Source organism: Corvus hawaiiensis, chromosome 13 (genome assembly GCF_020740725.1).
Source record: "Corvus hawaiiensis isolate bCorHaw1 chromosome 13, bCorHaw1.pri.cur, whole genome shotgun sequence".
In the NCBI taxonomy this organism is placed as follows: Eukaryota; Metazoa; Chordata; class Aves; order Passeriformes; family Corvidae; genus Corvus; species Corvus hawaiiensis.
The window spans coordinates 21,310,599-21,333,573 of record NC_063225.1 but is presented as its reverse complement, the minus strand read 5'-3'; the positions used below and the strand labels follow the sequence as shown (position 1 = coordinate 21,333,573).

Here is a 22,975-nt window from a genome sequence, read left to right as displayed (position 1 = left end):
CAGGCCCTGTGCTCCCGGTGGAACCCGGCCTGGAACAGCCGGGCCCCAGGGCCGCTCCTGGCTCTCTCTCCCCCAGGCATGGGCCCTGCAGAGCCCCCAGCCCTACAGCCTCCTCCTTTGGTCCCCTGCCAACTCCAACAGAGCCTCCAGCCTTGCAGAGCGCTCCCTTGGCCCCCTAACCCCTGTAGAGCCCCTCCACCAGAGCCCCCTTCAGCCCCTGCAAGCACCCCTAACCCTAGCACACTCCTCCACTGTCACCCCCTCAAACTGCAGCACATCCCCCCAACCCCTGCAGACCCTCACAGCAAACCCCCCCACCCCCATGCCTGCAGATCCCACAACAGCCATCCCAAGCCCTACAGACTCCTGCACCAGAGCCCCACCCCCACCCTTAAGCACTTCCCAAACCTTGCAGACCTCCCCAGCTCCTGTAGCCCATCTCCACCAGATCTCCCCCTACCCCTGCAGACCCCTCACCAGCCCCAGGGAGCAGCTCAGGCCGGCAGGTGCTTCAGCTTCTCTTTATTGATGGACAGTTGTGCTCTCCCACCCCAGGGCCCATCAGAGTGCTGGGTGAAGGGGAGGCTCTGGGGCGGTGGGGGGACACGACTAACACAGGAGACAACGCTGCAAGGGGAGCACAGGAACCTCTTCGCGTGGAGCCAACACCCTTCTCCTGCCCCCATCCCAGAAACAGCCAGCTGACAAAGGCTGGATCTGCCTTGGACTGGGTCTGGGGAGGCGTGTGGCCGTACAGGAGGGAGGAGTAGCAGCTTGCCTCGAGCGAGGAGGGGTCCAGGGATTAACCACACACTGCCTCTCCCCTTCCCCAAAACCCCACACCAGGGCCACGGAAAGGAACATTTCACACCCTGAGGACAGTCACCAGGAAAGAGGAGTCCCAGCAGCACACAGGAACCTCCTACACCGACTCCAACACGTATCAAGGCAGGACTTTAACTACAGGAGAGGTTTTTTAAAAAACTAAACACTTCAAGTATATTTTTTTTTTAGTGATTTAAGGTCTCTTGCCCCTGCTGCTGCTGCACTGGGTGGTGTTTAGCAACCTACATCCACTCTAGGGACAAGGAGAACAGCGCAAGCGATGACTGGTCTAATGCAAGGGGAGAGGGGGCAGTGGGAGGGGAGTGGGGCGGGGGAAGGAAGGCCCAGTGGGCGCTCAGGGTACGGGCACCACGCGCATGGTGTTGGTGTAGCCGGAGCCGGGGCGCCAGCCTGTCAGCACGATCACCAGGTCGCCGCTCTTGAAGAAGCCACGAGCCTTGCCTGCAAGAGAAGAGGGAGGTGTCAGAGCCCAGTCCCATCCTGGCTCCTTGCCATGGGGCAACAGTGCTCGTTGCCTGCTCCCTAAGCCACCAAGGCTGCCTGTGCCATGGCAGTCAGGGCTCCAGGAGGGTATCAAAACCCCACCTTCCTGCTGCCCACCCATCTGAGACCCTTGGCCTCTGCTTTGGGGTTCTCTGCAGCACAGCTTGGAATTCCAAAGCACAGGATTTGGAGGTGCTGCAGGACAGAGTCAACCCCACTCCAGGTTTCCCTTGCCCCTCAGGAGTGGTGAGTGTCACAGTTCCATCACTCATCACCATAAACCCAACCTGGTCTTCTGTTGCAACCTCTTTAAAGGCAGCTGTGCCAAGCCCACCACCTCATTTCCCAATCGGATGTGGTTGTGCTCATGCAACCACCACCCGTTTCCTGTCCGGATCCGGTTACCACACAGGCAGCCAGTTCCTCTCTCCCCATCAGCGTCCCCAAAGTACCACCAGGTGCTCAGGGTCACCACGTCCCACCAGAGCCACGTCCCGGGGCAGGGGGAGCGCTGCCACTCACCGACATTCATGCCCAGGGTGACGCGCAGGTCCACGTCCTCAGCCCAGGCGTCCTGGGCGGGGTCTTTGCAGAGCACGGGGAAGATGCCACGGTACAGGTGGGCCTGGCGCGCCGTCTGCTCATTGCGGGTGATGGCGATGATGGGGGCCCGCGGGCGGTACCGCGACACCAGGTGTGCCGACCTGCGGGGAAAACAGCCGCGCTGGGGCTCCACACACCCGGCACCGCCTCCGGAGAGGACCCCTGGGAACGGCCCGGGGGAGCACGGCAGCGCCAAGGTCTGTGTGTCAGCCACGAGGGCTCCCCAAAACCCCTGGAGGGACATGACTGGTCTCCACAAGAGCCACTCACCAAACAGCCTGATGCTCTGCTGGATTCCCAGTTAGGCAACTGGGCAGACCACCACTGGCTGTCCCCACTGGTGGTGACAATCTCCTCACCTCCCAGTTTAGCAAGTGCCATCAGGGTGTTTTGATCCCCGAACAAGCCTTTACTTGTCTCTGTTGCTATGTTAGGGTGGCGAGGTGCCATTTATTCCGGCCTCTGCAAGCAGGCCTTGGCATCTCAACAGGGGTCCCTGAAAGTTCCCTGTTTAGAGGAGCTCCCGGTTTACAGGGTCAAAAGAGCCGGTGCCAGCAGCGCTGCCCAAAGCATGCCAAGGAGGAAGCCGTCTGCCTCCCAGCCACCTGCTGAAGCCAGCAAACAGGCCAGTTCCTCCACACAGAGCTCTGCTCCTGCACCCAACGGGAAGCAAATGAAACAGAGGCCAGAATTTATACTGGGAAGTTGGGCACAGAATCCTTAAAATGCTTTAAAATAGCAGCAGCACAGCCTGAGTGGGGGCTAGACTACAGCTTCCCTTTCTCTGGGGACTGCTGAGGGAGAGCATCTGCAAACAGACAGATTCAAACTGCAAGGCTGTGGCATCTGCAGCTCCATCTTTCCAATGGACATGCTGGTGTCTCCGTTTGCTTTTGCAGCCTCGTTTAGTGGAGCCAAGCTCAGCAACACTCAGATGCAAAGTCTGCTGCTTAAAGCAGGGGCCAGCAGACTGCTCCAAGCACCCAACCACACGTGCCAGCTCTCAGACAATCCTTCCCATACTGTCCGAGCCACCTCCCAAGAGATCCAGGTACTCACAAGAGTTAACCAAATCCACAGCTAAAAATATTCAAATATCAGAGTTCAAATCTCTTTAAAAAGGTCAAGTGTAAGGTTAGAACATTTGACAAACATAGAAGCACGAGGGTATCCAGAACTCGGTGCTTATAGTTCCCTCCTCATCTCTGCAAAAGTGGCTGCTCAAAATCATTTTAAGCTGTACATTTTGGTGAAGGTTTCACCGATGGTCCAGATCTTCAGGTAGGTGATGCCCAGCACACACAACCACACCTCTGCTGCTGCACTACTGTTCTAGTGTGAATCCAGTGTGAGAAATCCTGATTTCCTTCCAGAAAGCAGTCTGAGACTTATGGTCGGACGTGCTTTGGGAGCAGGCAGCCCAGTTCCTCTAGATGGAAGAGCTGATCCATGAGGCTCCAGCCAGCGCCCTTTCCACAACTGGAAGAACAAGTCTCTGCTTGGCAGCTGTTGCTGGACAGAAATTCCAAACTACATTGTTCCAGCGCATCTCACCTGCAGCCACTGAGCTCAGCTGGTGCCTGCCAGATGCCTGCCTGTGCAGAGAGATTACCTGCAGGCACAAGGAATCCTGGAAGAGGAAATTTCCAACTTCCCTGCCTACCAATCCCAGGCTGCGCAGTCCCTCTTCGCCCCTTGGGCTCAGGCAAGCAGGGCTGATGACTGCAAAGTCCAGCAAGGGACTGATAATTTGGATGCTGCTACTAAAGGCCAAAGCCATGATTTAAAAAAAAAAAAAAACCAACATGATTCTGCATCCACTGAACTTCTGCCTCACTGTTACATCGATGATTTCTTGCCAAGAAGTTTGAATTGAAGCTGCAACACTTATTTTCCCTTGGCTCTTCCAGCTGGCGCCGCTGCCACTTGCAGCAGTGAGGGGAGGCCGGGCTCGGAGCTGGTGCCACGCTGGCAGAGGCAGGCCGAGGACTCAGGAGTGTAGGGATGCGTGTCCATCTCCCAAGGAACCAGCACTGCCAGAACCTGACTCCACCGGTCTCTCAAAGCCGTGTTTTTGGGATTCTCCTTCCCCCACCCTGTCACATAGCAGGCTTGACCTGGGGACACCTGTCCCCTCCTACCTTCCAGACTTGGTGAGGACAATAATGGCCCCGCTGCAGCACTTGAAGGACGCTTCCACAGCGCCAACTGCAGCGGCCTCGGTGGGGTCGCAGTTGAGGGGGGTCAGACGACGCAGTTCCTCAAACAACTGCCTGTGAAAGATGGCGGCTTCGGCCTCCCGGGCAATCTACAAGAGCAACACGCGTTCGGAGACAACACTCACGGCAGGCGCTCGGGCACGGGGCAGGGCGAGGTGCTCCAGCACAGGGTGCCACATCGGTACTGCCAGCCTTTGACGCTGGCATTAATCAGCGAGCCCAGACTAAGCTCGCCCCAATGGCACATCACTGCAGAAGAACCACTCGATTCTCAAGAGTTCTTTTCGGAATAGTGGCACCTCGCCCTGCCAAGCCCACACTCAGGTGACACTCATGCCAACTGCCAGGCACTCTCGCTCTGCTCCTGCCTGCTGGGGTCCCTCCCTGGCACAGGGTCAGCTCACATGGCAGCGGTTATGCAAGGTCGGCACGGGCAGCGAGCCGCTGGCCAAAGACTGCAGTGTTAGGGTGGAGCGTGTTTTTGCCACGGAAAGGGCTGGCCCAAGCCCCCTCTCCGAGCCCTACCTGCCGGACTCAGTCAGGACTAGCAGGGCTGCAGCTAAGCACTTAAAAGAGGCCTCCACCGCGCCCGCCGCCATGGCATCGGCAGGGTCCCTGGTGTTAACATTGAGGCGTAAAATTTCTTCGAACAGCTGACGATGAAACATTGCGGCCTCAGCCTCGCGGGCGATCTGCAGGCCCGAGTGGGAGGGAAGAGGAGAACAGGGGAAAGAAAAGGAAACAGAGGAAAGATATACCAGAGGAACATGAGATCACATTAACTTGCTTAATTGTCATAGTAATGCATGCAAGAGGGTATTAAGGTGAAGCTGTGAAGCTTTTTGGCTCTCAGGTTTTGACTTTGCTAAATGCAGCCCAGTCTAAGATTCACCATACCACGGAACCGGCAGGCCCCAGTCGCTGGGCAGGGATTCCAAACATGGCATTTCTGTTTTATTTGGGAGTTCCAGCAGAGCAGGCACCCACAAATTACTTTTTAAGGGCCAGAACAAGCCAGCTCAGAGCCAGATGGTGCTTTATCATGTCTGCTTATGACCTCCTTGAGAGACTCTTGTGCCACCTACCTGCCTGCCCGTGGTCCTGCTTGCAATTCTGTAAGAAGGAATCTCTGGCTTCCTTTCCCAGGCTCCCAACAGCACAAAGTGCTGCTGGAACAGTTTTCATGGAGCCAACATGCAAGCAACACATTCTGAATGTCGTCCCTGAAGGTGGGAGACTGTTCTCTCAGCCCTGTTAAGATTTAGTCTAAGTTCAGGGTCAAGGAAGATTTGGCTTACCCTAGGAGCCAATAAAGATTTCATCTGAGAGCCAATAAAGCTTCACATCCAAGTGGGATACCAACTTCCCTTTGGTAATAGGGAAATAAAGAGGAACAAGTCTTCCTTATAGGGTTGTCATTGTGTGCATGTTGGGCTGTTTGTGCAGTGCCAGATATGGACAGATGAGAGGGACAGAACCACAACTAAGGGCTTTGTGTTCTGGCTGAGCATTGGCAACAGGTTCACCTGTTCATCCCAGAATCCTGGGAATCATCATGTTTAATCATCTCGGAAGGCCTGACAACCCGATAAAGAAGGCTTGCAGAGACTAGAAAAGCATGCAAAGGTTCATGATCTTCTCAAGGACAACTTCACCCAGTTACTCCACAAAGTGAGCAGCTACTACACAAAGCATGACAAGTTCATGTTAAATTAGAGACTGATGTGCCATTACTGTGAAAGCTCTGGAGTTAGCAAAGTCAGAACTTTGCTACTCTAGTGTTAATGAATTATTTTATGTGATGCTGGGAATTATCCCTTCCACAGTTATCAGTTTAAGCCAAAGTAGTTAAGTATCTTATGTCTAAAAATAACAGGACACAGGCGGCAGGCCGGAACAGCAGGCCAGTGCCAACTTGTCCTAAAGCATTTTGTTACTGCTGGATTTAGATAAAATGGGAGTATTTGCATCACAACACTTACTGCAAATGCAGGAGCTGGAAGCCAGGCAGTTTATTTTCAGCTCCTGGTACAAAGGCAGCAGCTCCATGTAACATAGAGAGCAAACCTGATTTTAGAGGGAAGTCTGCACTGCCCAGGTGTAATGGAACATGGGAATACAGGTGTCTGCTTTGACAGTGGCTGCAGAGGGGCACAGCAATCCTTAACGTCACCCCACAGCTGATCTGCTCAGACAGGAATGGCTATAGAGGGTTTCCAGTTGGTGAATGGGTGGAGATTCTGGGGAGGTGGGAGAAAGGAAAATGGAGAGGCTGTTTAAACCTTGGTCCCATCAGGCAGCATAGCATGGCCAGGCTGGGCTCTGAAGTGTGGATCCTGGAGTGGAATGGGAAGGAAGCCCATTCCCACCTGCAGCAATCAGCCTGCCCAGTACTTGGAAGTTTGCTACTGCCCACTTCAGATGGAAACATCCACCTGCTCCAGCCATGCTGCAGATCTCCAGACCGTGGTTACTGAGGGCACTGTTGCTGGGCTCAACTAACAACAAGTGAATTCACTCAGAGGAAAGAGCCTCACTGTACTGGCATGTGCTCCTACCGTAAGAGTTGGCACCTTGCTGCCTGGAACATCTTACATTTAGTCAATCTGTATTTCAATTTCTGCAGAGTGTTAAAGCCTTCAGTGTTTCCCCAGGGGCCCTGGTGGAATGAACACCACCACATGCCCAGGTCTGTAGAACGGGGAAGCACATGCAACAGATCCTCAAATCAAGCTACAGGTACAACACAACCTGCCCAGGCCAAAGAATTAATGCCAGGATGGAAACCCAGGCACAACTTTGCTGCAGCAAGTTCCCAAGTCTCGGTAGGAAGCCGATCCTTGTGATTTAGGGGTTGGAAAAGGAGGGAGAAGCTTTAAGGTGCACTGTTAGCATTTGGCCTGTAAAGGAGCACCACTGCCCAGTGATCTAAGTCATATTTTGCATTTGCCTCGTGCAAAAAACACCACTCCATATTGAGGTAAAATATGTTTAGGTAGCACACTGCAAACCAACACTGGCTGAGTTGATTAATCTCTAGAACCTGAATTGCAAATAAAACTGCTAAGAGTTAGAACGTGTGAGTTACCGCTGCTGTGATTCACAGCACCAGTAACTGGGGAGCAGCAACGCTCATAGGTACTTGACATCAGGCTTTTATCAGATGAAACACGAACTTGAAGCAGAGCAGAGGTTTCTGGCAGTTCAGGCATGTAAAAATATGGTGCTGTCAGTACTCATGCAATAACCCCCCCCAACCCCCAGCACACAGCAGGTGTTGAATGCAACAGTGCTGTAAATCACCCTCAGGAACCTCCCCACCCCCTCCCATGCAGGACTCAGCCAAAACCTTTCATTATCTATAGATAAACTGCTTAAGCAGCTCCTTGACCTTGCAGAAGTTTAAAGCCACTGCAACGGGACATTGGATTAAATCTCTGTCGAGATAACAGCAAAAAGAAATAGGAAGTTTTGTATCTCAGCATTGCAGAGCAGCTCTCAGCTCTGCTTGGCAAGTTTGGAGCACACAAAGTGGGATGCCAGGCCGCTAGGACCATGCTTGTTCAAAACCATCACCCACAGCAGAGTGTGAATAAAGAAATGGCTACTTTGGGCAGCCGGGTCCATCGAGGCCTTTGAGTGGCCAGCTCAGGTGGCTGGCTGACAGCAAGGTGGTGTCCCTGTCCCCAGCAGGCAGGGCAGGGCAGGGCAGGGCAGGGCAGGGCAGGGCAGTACTCACAGCGTGCTGCATGCGCACAGCCTCCAGGGGATAGTCTCCCTTGGCTGTTTCCCCGGACAGCATGATGCAGTCCGCTCCGTCCAGGACAGCGTTGGCGACGTCGCTGCCCTCGGCACGTGTCGGGCGAGGCTTCTTGATCATGCTTTCCAGCATCTGGGAGAGAACAAACCCACGGGCATCAACACACTGCCAGAGGAAGCAGCTGCACTTCAATGCTCCTTGTGGCTCTGGCAGAAAGTGGGGTGCAACCTAAGGACTCCAAGAGTTCCCCATGGGTATGGAACAGAGAGGGGGTCTGGTCCCTAAACCAGCTTTGATTTAAAGCCTCCACCAGTGAGGAAAACAGCCCATTTTATTTTATACCCATTCCACATGTACTCCTTTTCCAGCCACACAACATCCCAGACACAATACTCCAACCTTCCAATTCAATTTCTCAGCACAAGGCTTGGCCTAAGGAACTCAGAGCTCTTTAGAGCAGAGTGTGGCTTTAGACATTTATGGAAAGCTCAAAGCCAGTCATATGTTCTCAAATTCAGGGATTTTATCATCTAGAAATCATTAAGAGCAGGGTCTGCACCAATGAAGTCAGCTTCATCCAACACAAGATTTCAAATGCTTTGGACAATATGTACAAGGTAGTAAACTCAGAACAGTTAACTTCACCAGCTTCCTAAGCATCCCCACTTAAGAGAGTGGAAAACAGGACAGCTTTAGTACTTCCTAATCCCTTTCTGCACCCCCAAGTCTGGCCAGCTCTCTTGTCTTCCTCAGGTGCTCAGGTTCCCCCAGCTGCAGCTCACCACTTGCTTCACCCATGAGACATTGCCTGAGGCTGTGTTCCAGCTGCATTTCTGTAGCAATACAGGAAAAAGGAGCATATGCCACTGTAAATCCAGAACCTTGTTCAGTGACTGCTGTCTAAAGACAGTTTTCACTTCCACAGCCTGGGTGCAGAGCAAGGACAGCCAGGAAAAACCAGTCTTCCCAGTGCCCAAGGACTGCACACATGATCCCTACAACTCCTGGGAAAAGAAGATGGATCCTTTACTCAGTTCCTTCTGAAGCTGCAGTGTGGGTGGCATTTCCTAAGATACCTGGGAACCCCAGCAAACCTTCCCTGTCAGGCACAGATGCGCTGCCACAAGGCACCAAGGAAAAGCACGTGCCATTCTTCCCCATGAATTTGCAAAGTCAGCCCCAAAGGCTCATTACCACGTGATGTTTGGAGGTGTATAACCTTTGGCAAGAGGTCCTATAACCTAACTGGAAAAGATCCCAAACACAGAAATGCCTAAATATGAGCTTTTCAGCTATGAGCAAAACCTTTCTGCATCTCACTCTTTCACCAATGCCATCAAGCCATGGCTGCCCCCAACATTGCCTCCAGGCCAGACTCTGGCAGTGAGGAGCCAATGGTGCGCTTCCAGTACCTGAGTGGCACAGATGATGGGCTTGCCAGCCCTGTTGCAGCGCCCAATCATCATCTTCTGGGCAAGGAAGACTTTTTCAGCCGGGATCTCGATTCCCAGGTCACCACGGGCCACCATAATGCCATCGCTGGCCTCCATGATCTCATCAAACCTGATAGCGAGAAAAGAGCTGTGTTAGCCCATTTGCTCTGCAAAGCACCTTCCCATCTGTTTGTCCTCCTCTGAAAGGAGCACACAGGCTTTCCATGGGCTGCTTGGGTTCCTGCAGTGCCAAGGAAGGAGGAAGAAAACCAGGAGCAAGGCACAGAACATATCCAGTGCTACACAGAGCTGTCTGAAGCCATAAAGAGGGAGTGTGAGATGCTTTATTTCAGTGTGACAAACCCAAAGTGCCCCCTGCACAAAGCTCACCTGCGCACACCCTCATGGTTCTCGATCTTGCTGATGATCTTGATGTTCTTTCCCTTTTCCCCCAGCACCTTCCTGACAGCGTGGACATCGGAAGCCTTGCGGATGAAGGAAGCGAACACCATATCCACGTTCTGCTCCACACCGAATTTTAGGTCCTGAATGTCCTTTTCGGAGACGGCGGGCAGGTCGACGGCGGCGCCGGGCAGGTTCACGCCCTTCTTGCTGCCGAGCATGCCGCCGTTCTCGACCTCCGTCATGACATAGTCCTTCCCTGAAACACACGTTCCCACGGTCAGTGTTTACGGCACAGCTCCCACACCACCTCCCTGCCTGGGAACTGCACTGCCAACAGCGGCACACGCGATAAAAAGCACATCCCATCTCCTCAGAGCATTTCTGTACCACACGAGCTTGCAGTTTACCCTTGGGAACACAATAGATTGGTCTAAAACAACTTCTAGGCTGTTCCTGAATAAGATACCAGCTGTTGCCTGCAGGAGGTTGGGATTGCCTCCCCCAAGAAAAGCTAGTGGGTTGCAGTTCTGCACACAAAGCTCTGCAACACCAAACAGAGCACTCCAAAGCCTCACCTCCCACTCCCTACATGCTCACTGATTAGAGGCTTGAGGCTAGAGCAGTTTAGGCAGCACTATAAAGGGAGTATCATGGAAGTAACCTTGCCCCTACATTACCAGTTAAAACTAGTTCTGTCTCTAACTACAAAACCCAGGCTCTGGGCTGCAAAACTAGTTAAATCCTGTGTTAAGAGCATGAATTAGCCTGGCTGATCATGAGCACTGGTATGGCCCTACCAAACATTCCCCTTTCAAGATGGGGTTTAAATGTCTGCCCAGTGAAACCCAGCTGAAGTTAAGTTTTTGGAAAGTTCCTACACTTGAGGTAGAGAAATTTAGCTCAAAGTCACACTGTAACATCAAGAACCATGTTCTTTCTTTAACACACAACTGCAAGCTAAGAAACAGTTACCGGAGGGAGAGCATAAATACCTCCTAAGGAAAAACCAAACAGGCAGAGCTGGAATGGCTGTTACTCACCTTTCTCCTTAACCAGCAAAGAAATCAGACCATCATCCACGTAGATTTTGCTGCCAATTTCTACAACCTTGGTGAGATTCTTGTAGTCCATCCAGAGCGTGTTCTCATCGCAGTTCTCCATGAAGGCATCGTCCAGGGTCACTTTGAGCGGTGAGCCCTTCTTCAGCTCCACTTCTGCTGTGCCACTCTGTGTCACAACAAAACCAGTAAAAACCAGCACACCACCACCTCCCAGCCCACAGCAGTTTGTCCAAACTTTTGGGAGGTGGTTTGTTACCTCATTTCCTAGGATATTTTTTGTTTGGAAAAGGCCACAGGCTTAACATGGTATTGAGTCTATGTGATGAAAAAAGTGGGATTAAAAAACCCAACTTACTCCCTTAATGAGTCCAGTTCGGATTTCAGGTCCCTTGGTGTCCAGTGCAATAGCCACCGGTCTGTAGGTGATGGGATCAGAGGCAAAGCTCTCTGTGGCTTCTCGCACATTCTTGATTGTACCCTCATGATACTGGCAAAAGGAAAAAAGATGGAAATGTTAAAGCTGGTTCTACTCTGCTGCTTACAGAAAAGATCCCTGTGCACCCCAGAGGCTGCCCAAGCTGACAGCTCTGCTCTCAGCTTCAGTTCTACTTTCAAAATTTAACCCACACAAAGCTTCCAGTATAGCAGAGTGCAAGGATACAAAGGCCTTCCTGCCATGAAGGTGGAATCTGGAAGTTATCTGGCTGTGCCCTCAGCTCTAATTCCAGAAGGACAACTCAAGGACACAGTCCCAAGGCCTGGCTGGAGTGATTTTTCCATGAGGACACACATCTGCCAATTGAAGGCAGCTCACAATTGAAGGCCTTTAGGAGTCACTTTTCTAAAGGCTTTCCTGAACACCTGCCTATTCAACACAGCAGAGTATTCACAGCACCAGCAGCTGGATAATTGTATGCATTGAAGGACACCCAACAGCAGAAAAATGTCACAGTGCCACACACAGCTGTGCTCCTCCTCCCATCAGAGCAAGGGAAGATGCCTCTGTACACTGCCAGCTCCCACACACTTCCAGCCTGACTCACTATCAGTCCTGCAGGTGGACAGGCTTTTTGGCTTAAATTCCCAGAGATAAAGGATTTGCTAAAAGAATGTTATCTATGTAAATATATACAGTTTATTTCCAGACCCAAAGCAATCAGGACCCAAAAAGACAGGACTTCAATACTCCAGCACCACACACCTGCCTTCCACACCTTGGTTTGTGAGAGCATTTTGCTAAATGCTGCCAGTTTCAAGACAGTTTTGTGAGAAAATCCATCCCAGCTCCCTCAAATATGCTACAGATGGCCAGCAAATCAGTTTACTTTACTTGTTTAAACAACATTAAGAGATAACCTTACCTACTTACAACTAGTAAGAGTTGTGTAACACTTGACAGACTTTAGTAGATAAGACATACCCTTTCCCCTCTGTGTCATATGGGCTGATGGAGTTTGACCTGACTCACCTGGCACACCTGGTTCCCCATGCCACTCACCCACCCCAGCACGAGCCCTGCACGCCGACTTGGGTATCACAGGGATGACAAGCCAGCACCAGGAAGGTGAGGCTGGAAAAAGCCATGCTGAAGTTCACATGTGTGCCCTTGGCCAGAGATACCCAAGAGCTGATTACTCTTTAGAGCACAACATGAGTCAGTTTTTTAGAGCAGAAAATGAGTCAGTTTATTGACTGAGTGTGCAAGCTGGGACTGAGATGGCCTCGACCTTTCCAGGCACTGCAGCTGGGGTGGATGCAGCACAGAGAACATGCTCCAACACTGCTACTACACTTATCTGAACCCAATCATCTGGGATTTTTCCATTTTAGTTTCCTACCAAGGACTAACTGGCTCCTAGGAAGCCTGACTTCCTGAAAAGCTACATATGCAGAACGGGCATGCAGGCAGAGCCAGAGGTAAAAGCCATTTTTATTCCATAAAAAGGAGCCAGGCAGGTGCCAAAGCACCTCTGTTAAAGCTCAAGTCCCGGTAACGCTTTGGGGTGGACATGAGAACTGAAGCACTTGTGACAGATGGAAACTCTTTGGGGCTTCACTGGAAACTGGAGCGTTTTGGAGGAGCCAGGACAGGACACAAACTTAGGACTGGCTATGGCTGATGGTCACACTCTGCAGGCCACAGCCAGACCAGAGCCTGCAGTCAGCCTCGTCGGTGTGAAATGTGCACCTATGTTGGGGTCCCTCCCCCGCCGTGTAGCCCTGGGAGAGGGGCCCTGAGGGCACAGACACGGGGTTTCCTGCCCCTGCTCAGCCTCGTTCCCATTGGTTGGTTTGTGTTCCCTGCGCGGGCAGAAGGACCCTTGGTCCCGTGACTGGAACAGTTCCTGGGCAGAGCTCCGGCCATGCGGCTGGAGAAATAAACATCTCTGAAACAGCTAGCAAGAATCTGTCTGTCCGTATATATTTCCTTTCCACGGGACTCCTGGTTTGATATATGCGTGTTGCAGGATCCCCACTGCAACAAATGGTGGATAATGCGGGCAGAACGATCCCCGATCCCTAAGCGACTGATTTATGTGAGTAAACCCTGGAAACTTTGGATTCCTCTTCTTGGTTTTGCTTTGCTATTCCATATCTAAACTATGGAGGAACCGTGGGAAGACTCTTGGCTCTCAGAGCCGCATATGGATATTTATCTTAAACTTAAAATGATTCTTGAACAACGATTTGTAAATTTTAGCTTGATTCAAGCTCAAAAAGAACTGAAACACTTCCTGGCATGGTTGTTTAAGAACTTTTTCTATGTTTCTTGGGATTTAATTATTACCAAGGGCTTTTGGAAAACCGTTTGGACACAGTTAATATTGGAGTCAAAATATATGCCGATGGAAGAATATTTTCGTGAATATTATTTAGTTACCGAGACTGTTGAGCAATGTCAGCTGTGTCCTGGCGAAGGGAAGCCTGGCGCAGGGACCGTGCGGCCCAGGCCACGTGCGCCGAGCGCTCTGCGAGCAGCAGCGAGGCAGTTCCCGCGCGCGGGCAGAGCCACGCGAGCCGCAGTGTCGGTGGCGGAGCGGGGAGCGGCGGGACCCGGCGGTGCCTGCCCGGTCCTGTGCAGCGCGTGGTGGAGCGAGCCCCGGGAACGCCCGACCGAGAGGGGCGGCGCGCGGGCAGCGGCTGGCGGCGATGGCGGTGGAGCGGAGCCGCGCCCGGCCGAGACGCGCGCTGGAGCAGGGCGCGGGGGGGTCGTCGCTCGGGGGCCCGGCCGAGACGTGGGTGCAGCGCCCGGCAGCGGCAGCGAAGCTGCGACCAGAGGAGGCGACGCACGGAGAACTGAGCGGCGTGGCCCGGCCCGGCCCGCACAGCCCCGAACGCGACCCCGGGAAGAGCGCGCAGGCACCAGCAGCCCCGACAATTCCAACGCGGGAGCGACCGAAAGAGAGAGCAAAGACGCAGCGAGACAGAAAACAGCAGCCACTCGGAAAAAGGAAAAGATCATAGCAACTAAGACCTTAGGGATAGTAAAATGGTATAATGTTAAGCAAAATTATGGTTTTATAACAAGGTGTGACAACCAGCAAGACATATTCGTGCATAGAACTGCTATTAAAAAGAATAACCCTGAAAAATGCATCCCAAGCTTGGGAGATGGAGAGGTGGTGGAATTTAATATTGTACTAGGGAGAAAAGGGTTACAAGCATCGCAGGTCACTGGGCCTGATGGTGTTCCTGTAAAAGGCAGTATATATGCAAAAAATCGTAGTCATGTTAGACAGTATCTCCATTGTAAGCCCCCCCTACAGTTTCCCTTTCCTAATCCCACCTTTCCCTTTTACCCTATGTCCTATTACCCCCAGTGTATTCCCAATCCGTTTTTTCATCCATGGTTTCCCTCACAAAACCATGCTTTTGCCAATTGTTTCCCCAAAAATCCCTTTCCAATGCCGAGTGGGGGATGAAAAGGGGGAGGGAAGAAGTTAAACCCTCTCCTGCCTCAGTTTCCCCACAAAGCATGCTCAGAGAATTCTGTCTCCCTTCTGTCAGCCCTAAGATGTTCCACAGAATCTGTTTGGACATTTAAAGACTCAGGAGGGTGGCTTGTTTTGTTTTGAAACTGTTCTTGTTATGTTTATCCAGTTGTTTTCATTCTCCTTTTATTAAAATAAAACGGGTGAGGTGTTGGGGTCCCTCCCCCGCCGTGTAGCCCTGGGAGAGGGGCCCTGAGGGCACAGACACGGGGTTTCCTGCCCCTGCTCAGCCTCGTTCCCATTGGTTGGTTTGTGTTCCCTGCGCGGGCAGAAGGACCCTTGGTCCCGTGACTGGAACAGTTCCTGGGCAGAGCTCCGGCCAGGCGGCTGGAGAAATAAACATCTCTGAAACAGCTATCAAGAATCTGTCTGTATATATATATTTCCTTTCCACGGGACTCCTGGTTTGATATATGCGTGTTGCAGGATCCCCACTGCAACACACCTAGACCTCACACAAAGCAGAAAGCCACACTCCCTGTCCTCAACCTCAGCTGAGCTCACAGACCGCAGCAACTGGGCAATAACGGTGTGAGAATTCCCAGCTTCAGCCTGGCCACCTACTCCCTGATGTGTCACCCAGCCCAAGAGCCACCTGGCCGCAGGACTTGACTCCTGGGAGGCACAGTTACTCCACACTACCCTTTCTCCAGGCTGATTTCCCAACTGCAAGGCATGCTATCACACTATCCCAGGGTGGTTAGTCAAGGTCTGATGGTTGCCCACAGTTAAGTATCAGCCCTTTCGATCCTGACACTGCCCTGTGCCCATTAAAGGCCACGAGGTTGAGAGGCCAAGCTGTTACACACCACGAGGCTCATGGGTCACTAAGTAAAGCCACCTACAGCTGCTACTGGGTGACATTTTGAAAGCTGGAAAGCAGCCAGGGTTAAAAAAAAACAAGAAACAAAACCTCAGCAGAAAGGCTCAGGGTGGCATTTCAGGCAACACAGAATGGGATCCTCAGCTCCTCCAGTATCACTGAGGATCTCAGCTATCTATAGCAGTAAGGGCTTGACTGTCACAGAGCGTTGATTTCTTTTGACCTTATTCTTCTAAGCTCACCACACCACGTCCCAAGCTCCATGGTAGGACCTTCCAGAGTGCCAGGAATGCACCCATAGCAGCCGGTTAGCCAGAAAACCCAGGAGCCCATTCTTCCCACTGGGAAGTAATTCCATCAGATCACTAATAACAGATGCCTTTTGATCAGGGTTATTCATCGATTGCCTGCCTGCAAAACCCCCAGCAATGGAACAAGGAGTGAGATGAACTGATAGTGTGACCTCCTGCAGAGGTGCATAAGAGAGACAGTTCTTCTCGGCTTCTGCTGCTAACTGGGAAGCAGCAGCTCTGGGAACAGCAGGATGTGAGGAAGAACTGAAGGATTTCACGGCAAGCAGTTGGCACACAGTGTCAAATACCAGTTACCTGGCTACCCACTCCAGGGCAGGGTGTGGAACTGAACTGCTTTCAAAAATGGCTCAGAAAACACACTTCGATGTTATCAACAATGACGCAGGCTCGGTATGTACAACCAGCGTGCTTTCCCCAAAGGCAGCTATTTGACCTTCCCAAACCAAGGATGGTCTGGATGAAGCTGCATTTTCCTTTTCCCTGAAGGACAGCATCAGCAGACACACAGGGGCCATAGCAGCTCAGACCCTGCCCTTACCTCATGGGTGCCGTGAGAGAAGTTGAGTCGGGCAACGTTCATTCCAGATTTAATCATTTCCTTCAGCTTCTCCACAGAGCGGGAGGCCGGGCCTAGGAGGAGGAAACAGTTTGAACATTAACTTTGGAAAAATAATGAGGTAACCCACACAGACCAGGCTGTTTCATGTGGAAGAGAAAAGGTAAATGGATACAGCATTACTCAGCGCTGCAGCAATAAATATTGTTTTAACTTGCCCACTGAGTGCAGCAGAACCAAAGCAATTCCCATTTCCTTGGATACGGGATTCACTCCCAGCAGTAACACAGGTTAGGCAAACATGGGAAAGTCATGCTCCTTCACCACACAAGTTTAGCCCTGGCAAGGGATGAAAGCCAGATTCCTCTCACAATTTCCCTAACAAGTTTCACCAAGGTGTGGGCTCCTAGCTTCAATTCTCTCCTATCTAGGAATGGCCTACCAATGGTGCAGATGATGCCGGTGTTTCTGGCAATGGTTGGCTCCGAGTCGATGTCCAGGCGGCACATGTGCTCCAGGAAGGTGTCTGCCATGGCAGCGTGCAGCTGCTGGGTCTGGATGAAAGCAGTCCCTGCATCGTGGTGCTTCGACATGGTCACTCGATTCCTGTGTCTGGAAGGGAAGAAAGCGGTGCCAGGTTTGGGAATCACCCACCCCAACTTGCCCACCAAGCAGAGACACCAACACACCCACGTGATGAATATGGAGGTAACAAGAAAGCTGCTACTGGATCCAACTATCTTTATGTTCCTACTTGAGAGTCTTAACAGGCAAGACATTTCTATTTCCATGTCATCCCCCACGTGGACCGCCCAAAGCTCACCTGCCTTCTATGCAGATGTTCCCTTCATAGCTTCTCTTCATTGCCAGTCTTCCCTTGGAGCTACACAACGCAACAAAATTCAAGCACTTGAGTGCGCAGGCAGAGGTTCTGCCTCCTCCCTCCCAGCTCGTCACTCATTTCTCCTACAGGCCTCAACTGCACTTCCCATCCCACTTGGGACCGGGGCAGCTCGGCGCTGGCGTGACTGCGGCACACCCAGACACGGGCAACCTTCTGCCCAGGAGCACCTAATCACGGCAAAGTCCACCTAAGCCTAAACCCCATCCTTTAAGCCCGGACAACAAAGCAGACTTGAGTTGATTAAACACAACACCTTGGCAGAGAACACACAGAAGATTGAAAATTTAATACACTCGAAGTCCCTCTTTGACTGAAGATGCTGTGGGTCTCCCCCGCCCCCTGCACTCCCCTTCACCCATAGCAGCAGAAATCTATCACAAGGTTTAAAGCCTGTTATATTTTTTGTTTTTTGGATTAAAAAACCTCTCTGAACTCAGGCTGTTTGTCTCCTCCAGACTAGAGAGTCCCCACAACAGCAGGACCAGCCTGTAATCCCAAGAGGAAGCTGAAGCTTAACAGTCCACAGGGATGGGAAGACATTCATTTCACAGGAGTACCAGTGCCCCAGGCATTTCTAATTGCAATAATTTTGTTCTCAAGTAGCAGTGGCAGCTAAAAGCTTTTTGTCTCTTGGGCCTGCCCAGGCTAGAATCCCAGCATCACAAAAGCCTCCGGTAAAAGAGTGATGCAAGGTGGTGGCTATTGGCATGGGCAGAGCACTCATTTTGCCTTTCAAGATTGGTTTGACTTCGAACTCCATGCCCTGGGCACAAAGGCAATATTCAGAGCACAGATGAGCTGCCTTCACCTCCAAGATGTGCTTATAGAAACATGAGCTGGGGCTCAGCTAAAAGCTGGGACAGAGCAGGAATAGAGCTGGGCTTTTGTTCTGCCCACCCCAGGCAGACAAAGCACACCAATAAACCACGGAACGGTGTGAGGGGCACACACCAGCCAGCTCAGCACATCCAGCTTTGACACAGAGGCACCAATAGACCCAAAAACTCTGCCAGAGCTGGCAGGACTGAGTCCAGTGCAGGGCAGGCCATGTCCTGCCAGCCTGCCCGGTTTCGTCCCGGTGCCGCAGCGGCCCCGCTGCCTGGCCCGATGCTCCTCCCCTGCTCCGCAGCCCTTCCTCACGTACGTGCAGATCCTCGCGCAGGCAGCCCTGACTCACTCTCGCCGCACTGCCATGCGCCACAGAGCAGCCAGGCCAGCAAAAACCATAATTTGACCTGGCAAAGCCTCTTTTCCCTCAGCCCTGCCAGAAGCTGCTGATTCACCGGAGTCACTACAAGAAGGTCTGCCCACATAAAAAGCCCAACAGAGTCTTATTATTATAGGAAAACCCTCTGGTCAGTCCTAAAACATTGTGTTTCAGCCCTCTAACACTTGCTGCTGCACTCTCCGACACCTGCAGAGCAGCATCAGCTTCCTTAGATGCCAAAAAAAACAAGCCTTTGCTGGGAAATCACCTCCACGCACAGGGAATCAGGTTTGCACAGCTTCTAGGAACAAGAGGAATATGGAACAACCGTATCCCGACGCGGAAACTGCAGCCAGAGCATGACTTGGAAGCTTATAAAAAATAGTCAGGTGAATTCTCCCTGCCTCATGGAAATCCCCCACCCACTCAAGTCATTTGCAAATGTAATTTTAACACCCTTGAAGTCTTTATAGAGAAAGGAAAAGTTCACTTCCCAACCAGAATCTCCTTCACAAGATTTTCCAGCAGTTCAGAGGGCTCAGAAAAATCAACCACAGACACAGTGACCTTGTCCAGGGGCGAGAGCAGAAACGCAGGACCCAGAAAGTATCCCAAACACCCATCTGTCCACAGCACCGTGCCCACGACCACCAAGAGTCACTCTTTAATACTCCCTCCTGCTTTCCATCGCTGTGCATTTACAAGGTGTCGATTGAATTCTACTGGAATGACCAGTCTCGTATTTATAACAGGAATGTCTGGCATTTCCCACTACTCCGCTTTTTTTAAAATCAAACAGAGGAGTAAGGACTTCAAGGACACCAGAAAACACGGAGCACTCAGTCTGCACAGAGTGAGGAAGGGGGGGTGAGCAATATCCTACAGTGCCTGAATGTTTCCAGCACTGAATAAACCTGAATTCATTCCTCAAGGAATAACGATTAAATCACCAAATTTATTACTTGGCCTGCCCTTGCCTCAGGCAGGGTGTCCCAATGATGTCTGGTATCTCCCCAGCTCCTGAATATTTCAGACAAAGCCAGCTGAGGTCAGGACGGGTTTTACTGCAGCCAGGCAACTAATTCCAGCCAGCTCATCCCATGGGTCAGATGAGAGAAAGCCTAAAATCACGGTTTCTCCAGATATGCCCCTTGGGGATGGAGAAAGGAGAGGGAGCAGCAATCCCCACCCAGGGCCAAGTCTTTGCTGTTATCGGTGACAAAGGGAAGTGGAAACTGCAGCAGGGGCTGTCCCCAGGCCACGGCGGCAGAGCTGTGTCACTGCCTGCAGGAATTCCAGCCAGGAGGCTCCCAGGGGGTGATGATTCGGAATTTACTGGTCAGCCTCACTTACACAACCTCATGGACACTGCAGAACAAGGCTGCTCATGCCCAGTGTCCCTGCCCAAAGGCAGAAATGGTTTGAGTTAGTGCTCAGGGCAGGGTTATGAAACGAGGCAGGCCTTCAGATTCCCAAAAAAAAAAGCCTAGGAAAACATCAGCTTTGTTCATTCCAGAAGCTAAAGGCACTCAACAACAGAGAAATGCAGCTCTGCAGAAAAACAGGATTTTACCCTGGCCTGGCATCCCCTCTCCCAGGGAGGCAGGACAGCACAGTCCTGCCAGGCAGACGGTGCCGGAGGTGGTGTCTCGCCGTTACGCAAGGACAAAATGGCCACCCCAAAATTCCACCCCTTTTCTGCAAGCCTGGATGGAACCCAGGAGCCACCACCTGCTCCCGGCTGGACGATGCTCTCCCCGGCATTGAGCTGAGGGTCCACGGGAGGAGAGACCCACAACCGAGATGCCTCTCCAGCTTTTTGGCAATGGGGAACAGGAAGGTCAGGCTGGCTCAGCTGAGCTGCCCTCCCTGGAAGGCTTAACTAAAAAAATAAAGAGGAGGTGATAAGCATCGGATGTTTGGTGACGAGAAAGACTTATCTCGAGGTAATTTGTAGGACACACCTACAGGCTTAACCTTGCAGAGGACAAGGAGCCTTTTGGCCTGGCAAAAAGCACCTGGCTGCCTTCAGGCAAGCTGTAAAAGCCTGCTTTACACAATAAAAGAAAGCTTGGGGGTTTTCTTTTTACATTTAACTAGGCAGAAGTGTAGACCACTGTGCTGCATCCCCACTCCAGGACGGAGATGGCTGCACGTGGCAGCGCCCCGGTACTGCAGCCCCATTCCCTACGTGCCATCCATCACCACCCGCTGCGGCTCCATCTTCCCCCGGGAGAACAACGGCCAGGCGGGAGATAAAGGACCAGCACGTGCTCCAGCCGGCCTGGGAAACGTCCTGTTCCCATCAAATTAAATTAGCAACTTGTTGGGTGGAAAGGGAATTAAGGCCGGTGGTAGATCGCTCCAGCTAACAGCAATAAATAAAGGTTTTAGTAGCTTCAGATGGATAAAGGAGTAGGTAATCAAAAAACGCAGCCTGCTGCAGACTCCCCAAGCTTTTGATCTAGTAAAAGCGAAGTTTCTCGGAAGGGTTTCACAGGCAGAAGTCCCCGGTTCAAGCACGTGGCTCGCAGCAGTGCTTCCTGCCTCGCACAAAAACCTTCTGCTTAATCCGCTGATGGGCTGGAAACCCGGCCCATTAACCCATCGATCTCCTTTATATTAGCCAGAATTCTGCTCTATAAATGAAATGTCGGGCATGAAATTCTACTCCTCAGAGTTTTGTTGGGTTTTTGGTTTTTTTAAATTTTTTTTTTTTAATTAAGCACTCCTAATTGCACAAGACCCCGGACGTGTCTGAGTAACCAAAAACCTTTTTCTCATCGCACCTTTGAGCCAAGGCAAGTCACGATGAGCAGCAGCAGGAAAGTTAACACTTTAACATGACAAAAACCTCCATAGAACACTGATTTTTTTTTTTTTTCTTAACCTGGGCCTCACCGATACCGAGTTGCTTTATCAGAACAAAGCAGGTTTTTAGAGATTGCCGTCTACTTTTAGTAGTCTGAGGAGACACTCGGGAGGTTGCCATTGTCCACCGACAAAAGCGCTATTCATGCCCTGGTAGCCCTGTAAAGAGGGTTTAAACAGGTTTCAAAGGTTTTCACAGTTCGAGAGACTGTCCAAATCAATTGAACGTGTTTAAGTAGGCACAATTACGGGAGAAGATTAATTCAGAAGGGGCCTTCTGTTGCTGGGGGGGCCGGGAAGAGGCTGCAGCATCAGAGGTGGGTGCAGTGAGCCGGACGCTGATTTGAGCTGATGCTCTTCGGGGAACTGCCGGCTCTTAGGCGAGTGCAGGCACAGGGCGGGGGGGCGGCGCAGCGCCTCACTCCGTCTGTCTCTGACTCAGCCTCGCAGCAGCTGCTCCGGCACTGCCCGGCCAGCAGGAACCGGGCGGCAGCCGCAGCGGGGCCCTGCGCTCCGTTAAACGGCACGGCCGCGCCGCACACGCGGGGCTCCCGCTCCTGCGTGTTCCCCTTCCTACACCCGGGCCCCCGCACCACAGACCGGACCCCCGCCGCCTCCCCGTGCCCGGAGCGGCTGTTTCCCGGAATGGGCCGTGGGGAGATGCCCGGCGCGGGCGTTCCCCGGCGCGGGATCGGAAGGGATGCTCGGAGCGGGCGTTCCCCACCGCTGGGTCACGGGGGGATGCTCGGAACGGGCGGTGCCCGGTGCGGAGTCCCGGGGGGATGCTCGAGGAGGCAGAGGAGGGGACGCGGGGCTGGGGCCGCCGGCGGCCACGTGCTCGTGCTCGGCGCCGCGAGCCCCCCGCGCGCCCCCTCCTCAACCGTCCCGTAGGGCGCGCGCCCCCTCCCCTCAGCCGCCGCCTGGGCGGACCCTCTCCCGGCAGCGGAAACACGGGGAAAGCGGCGGTACCAGCGCGGCCAGCCCCGCCGCTCGCCGCCCCTCAGGCCGCCGTTACCTGCCGCTGCTCAGTCACGCCCCTGGCACGTCCTCTCCCTCCGAGCGCCGCCGCCGCTCTGCGCACCGCCCCCACGCCCCGCCAAGGTGATCCCGGCCGGCCGCACCACCGCCTCCCGCGGATCCCTCCGCCGCCCGCTCCGCCGGGGACCACAAGGGGCGGGGCGCCGGGGCTACTTTCACGGGCGGACGCACAAAGCGGAGGGGGGAGGCGCTGAGTCACAGCACGCGCCCGGCCGGCCAATGAGGAGGCGGCGCAGCCGTCGCGCGCGCGGACGGTGAGTAGTCGCCGCCTTAAAGGGACCGCGGCCCGGCGCGATGCTCTTAAAGGGGCCGCGGCCCCCAACTCACACCGAGCTCTCCAATTCATACTGACCCCACGCAACTCTCACCGCGCCCCCCCGGCTCACACGGACACCCCCAACTCACATCAAGCCCCCAGCTCACACCTCAGGGGTCCCTCACTCTGGGGGCAGCGGCTCTG

At 52.9% G+C, this 22,975-nt stretch overlaps 1 protein-coding gene across 3 annotated transcripts; it reads right to left on the bottom strand.

Annotated features, from left to right (window-relative positions):
- Nucleotides 1–505: 505 nt before the first annotated feature.
- Nucleotides 506–22,599, bottom strand: PKM (pyruvate kinase M1/2). 3 transcript variants are annotated; one of them, XM_048317461.1, is made up of 11 exons: nt 22,493–22,599; nt 16,938–17,107; nt 16,478–16,569; nt 11,166–11,297; nt 10,790–10,976; nt 9,735–10,005; nt 9,324–9,474; nt 7,891–8,043; nt 4,074–4,240; nt 1,852–2,033; nt 506–1,287 (listed from the first exon to the last, which is right to left on the bottom strand). In XM_048317461.1, the coding sequence occupies exons 2-11, from the start codon at nt 17,086–17,088 to the stop codon at nt 1,181–1,183; spliced, it is 1,593 nt and encodes a 530-aa protein (XP_048173418.1). In that variant the 5' UTR covers nt 17,089–17,107; nt 22,493–22,599; the 3' UTR covers nt 506–1,180. The 3 variants fall into 3 exon arrangements, with proteins under 3 accessions (XP_048173418.1, XP_048173417.1, XP_048173415.1); XM_048317460.1 differs by lacking the exons at nt 4,074–4,240; nt 22,493–22,599 and adding exons at nt 4,677–4,843; nt 17,319–17,378; XM_048317458.1 differs by lacking the exon at nt 22,493–22,599 and adding an exon at nt 17,319–17,363.
- Nucleotides 22,600–22,975: the final 376 nt, after the last annotated feature.

Bases quoted from the DNA above. Each gene is read 5' to 3' on its own strand.
- PKM (XM_048317460.1), bottom strand. From the start codon at position 17,359: ATGAAGAGAAGCTATGAAGGGAACATCTGCATAGAAGGCAG. The intron at 16,570-16,937 runs GTAGGCCATTCC...TCCTCCTCCTAG, and splicing joins CGGCATCATCTGCACCATTG to GCCCGGCCTCCCGCTCTGTG. The intron at 9,475-9,734 runs GTGAGCTTTGTG...TCTCGCTATCAG, and splicing joins AACCATGAGGGTGTGCGCAG to GTTTGATGAGATCATGGAGG.